The following is a 3,110-nucleotide window of genomic DNA, read 5'->3' as shown; positions in this document are numbered from 1 at the left end:
AGAGAGAGAGAGACACAAAATAATGGAACAACTTGACTTGGGCCGCAAGGTTAGTTAAAAAAGGTGAAGGTGGGCAGAGTGACAAGGGAGGGTCGACCCTAGAACTTTTCGCTTCATTCAAAGTTACAAATAAACCATTCATGATTGAAAGAATAATACAATTTATCTTCAAAGCACTGTTGTGAAAAAAAGAATTTTTGAGGCAAAAATAGTTTCTTCCACTTTATGGTTGATTCATGAAGACATCACATTAATGATCCTCAAGTAAGTGAAAAATGGTCACCTTGCTACAGTTTGTTCTTTTTTTGGCTCTGAATGCGGAGATGGGGTTCGGCTGCTGTTAAGTCTAGACCTGAATCTATTCTGTGAGATAAAAGGCTGTTGGCCACCCCAAAAACTTCAACTATTTTCCTTAACACCTTTCACAGAAAGCTGATGACATTTACTATAGACAATACAAACAATAAATAATTGGTTTCTTGACTGACTTTAACGTGTTTCAAAAGGTTGACGAATTTTCAAGTGACCCTCTCATCCTTCCATTTTTATGTATGGGGCCCTCAAACGACCAAGTTTGGACACCCCTGCTTTAGACTACGTTTGCAAGGGCAATTATTGCTCTATTGTTATCAGAACAGCCAACTTTACCTGATGTATCCTTGAGTACTGGAACTAACAAGACGGATATCATTGTACCCGGTCAGAAACCAAGAATTAAGAAGGCAGTGAAGCAAATGGCAAGAGCGGGGGCTGACCTCATATGCTGGCATATTTTGACCAGGAACGTATTCAGCAGTGAATATGATCCAAACCACTTTGCTTTGTTATTTTATAGCTTATTTATAGTGTGGGTCAGCTCAGGTGAAAAAAATATGCCTTACAATCAACACACTCAACATTATCAATCACCAAAAATATAATTTTTAACACGATTAAATAAGGTGCTGCAGTGCTGTCTCCACAGCTCGGCAATAACGCCTGAGTTACCATCTGCAGTACATCGGGGGGTACAATTGTACATTTGTTCAGACCGTTCACCTCCTTCCAGAAATCAGTCATCTTGCGACTCATACCTTCTCACCCAAAGAGTCAGACCTCATAGCTTGTTCATTTTTACAAATAAATCTGACAGCCTATTCCTACAGTGCATTAGCACATTTCTTTGGGGCCCTTGCCTTGGTCTACCAAGCACCACTTATCATTTAAAAGCTAGTTTTGCTTCCTCGTGATACCCAGCCACATACTAATTCCAGCCTGGCCTCATATTACCCCTCTTAATTTTCTGTTTGAAATAGGGTGTCCCTCTTTCATACAAAACTCTCACCGACATGACCATACACAGAGGAAATGTCTTCCCTCTGGTTCCAGTCATTACAGTTTACATCACTGCACATAATTGCATCACTGGGAAGACTGATATTACTCAGAGATGTATTTGTATCAGCGTAGGAGGCAGCAATATGCTCCTTTGATAGGAGAGACCAGTCAACAAAAAAAAAATTCTGTATTAAGATCATAACCTTCACTGGAGAGCATTGGAATATCTTCAACATTTATCAAAATAACCCCAGGCATGCGATCAGAAGTTGCTGCCGCATGCAGAATTTACAGCCCCACGAAGGACACATATGCACCGGCTGTGCTGATACAGTGATCCAACCATGAGGCAGGATGCGAGCCCTAACTTCTATAAGTATCTGAAGGGACACTCCTTTTGTGGACATCCTAAGGCACACAGATTATCTCTGCAAAGGAGTGCTCAGAACAGATTTAGGCAAGTTTGTGTGTTCAGCATTGGGGAAAAAAACAAAACCTTGTGGCCACAGAATAAATCTCAGATCTTTGAGTACATCCATCCATTGTCCGATCCGCTTTGTCCACAAAAGGGTCGCGGAGGGTGCTGGAGCCTATCCCAGCCGTCTTCGGACAGTAGGCAGGGGACACCCTGAATCCGTTGCCAGCCAATCACAGGGACGAACAACCATCCGCGCGCTCACACTCACACCTTTGGGCAATTTAGAGTATTCAATCAGCCTGCCATGCATGTTTTTGGAATGTGGGAGGAAACCGGACACCCCCTCCCCCAAAAAAAAAAGTTAGATTTATCGTTGTTCGGTGTAGATTGGCAGACCAAAAGTGCCCTGAGGGTTTGTTTTCCCTCTTCAAAATATATAGTCACTGTTAGCATCATAGTACATAACCACCATTTTTCACACATGGGAGAACTAGCAATGTTCACATTAAAATCCCATTTATAATTTTTTTCTACCATTCATCTTACGTAATTTATTAAAATGCTTTCATATGTGTTTTCGTGTCTTGAGATCTGTTTAGATTTACATTTAAGTACCAAAACCATGGACCACTGTAATTTACCCAGTTTGTGGTTTGATTTTTTTTTTTCATGAATGTATGCAAAGAAACTTGAAAACGCTTAATCAACACGGTATTTTACTGATGATCTGTGCACCGTCTGACTCATCCAGTACATCCTCCACTAAACAGATAAAATACAGCATCATCTAATGTGAAGATTGAAATCATTTTGGATCCTGTGAAAAAGAACGATAGGATTTGCATCATCTCATGTCATCCGCTCTCATCCCCTTCTTCCAGGTGTTTCTCGACTGGACGATCAAATATTCATCAATCGCAATCCCGGCGTTCCCTCTGTCGTCAAGTTCCACCCTTTCAACACCTGCATAGCTGTAGCTGACAAGGATAGCATCTGGTTTGACCAAGCACGAAACACACGCAACACCAATGCAAATGATCAAGCCTTCGGACTGACGCGTTTGTGTTCTGTCTGTTCTAGCTTTTGGGACTGGGAGAAGGGCGAGAGGTTGGACTACTTCTACAATGGCAACCCTCGCTACACCCGCATCACAGCCATGGAATATCTCAACGGGCACGACTGCTCATTGCTGCTGACTGCAACAGGTTGCAAAAATACATTAAAACTGTGGACGTGGGGTGCATGTTGATGTGTAATGATTGACACTGCGGTTCAAGAAGCTTGGGGTCACCTGGATTTGTGTGTGTGTGTGTGTGTGTGTGTGTGTGTGTGTGTGTGTGTGTGTGTGTGTGTGTGTGTGTGTGTCGGTTTCTCG

General features: G+C 42.3%; 1 protein-coding gene across 2 annotated transcripts in view; it reads left to right on the top strand.

The window, feature by feature from the left end:
- The window catches only part of rptor (regulatory associated protein of MTOR, complex 1), a 164,605-nt gene that overhangs the window by 133,005 nt on the left and 28,490 nt on the right, over window positions 1-3,110 (top strand). For both annotated transcript variants that reach the window (XM_019889388.1, XM_019889387.1), the window contains exons 27-28: window positions 2,617-2,731; window positions 2,816-2,940. In XM_019889388.1, coding sequence (XP_019744947.1) covers window positions 2,617-2,731; window positions 2,816-2,940 — 240 coding nt within the window. The remainder of the gene's footprint in view (window positions 1-2,616; window positions 2,732-2,815; window positions 2,941-3,110) is intronic.

Source organism: Hippocampus comes, unplaced genomic scaffold, assembly GCF_001891065.2.
Source record: "Hippocampus comes isolate QL1 unplaced genomic scaffold, H_comes_QL1_v1.1 scaffold86, whole genome shotgun sequence".
Classification (NCBI taxonomy): Eukaryota; Metazoa; Chordata; class Actinopteri; order Syngnathiformes; family Syngnathidae; genus Hippocampus; species Hippocampus comes.
This window is presented reverse-complemented; position numbering and strand designations above follow the sequence as displayed.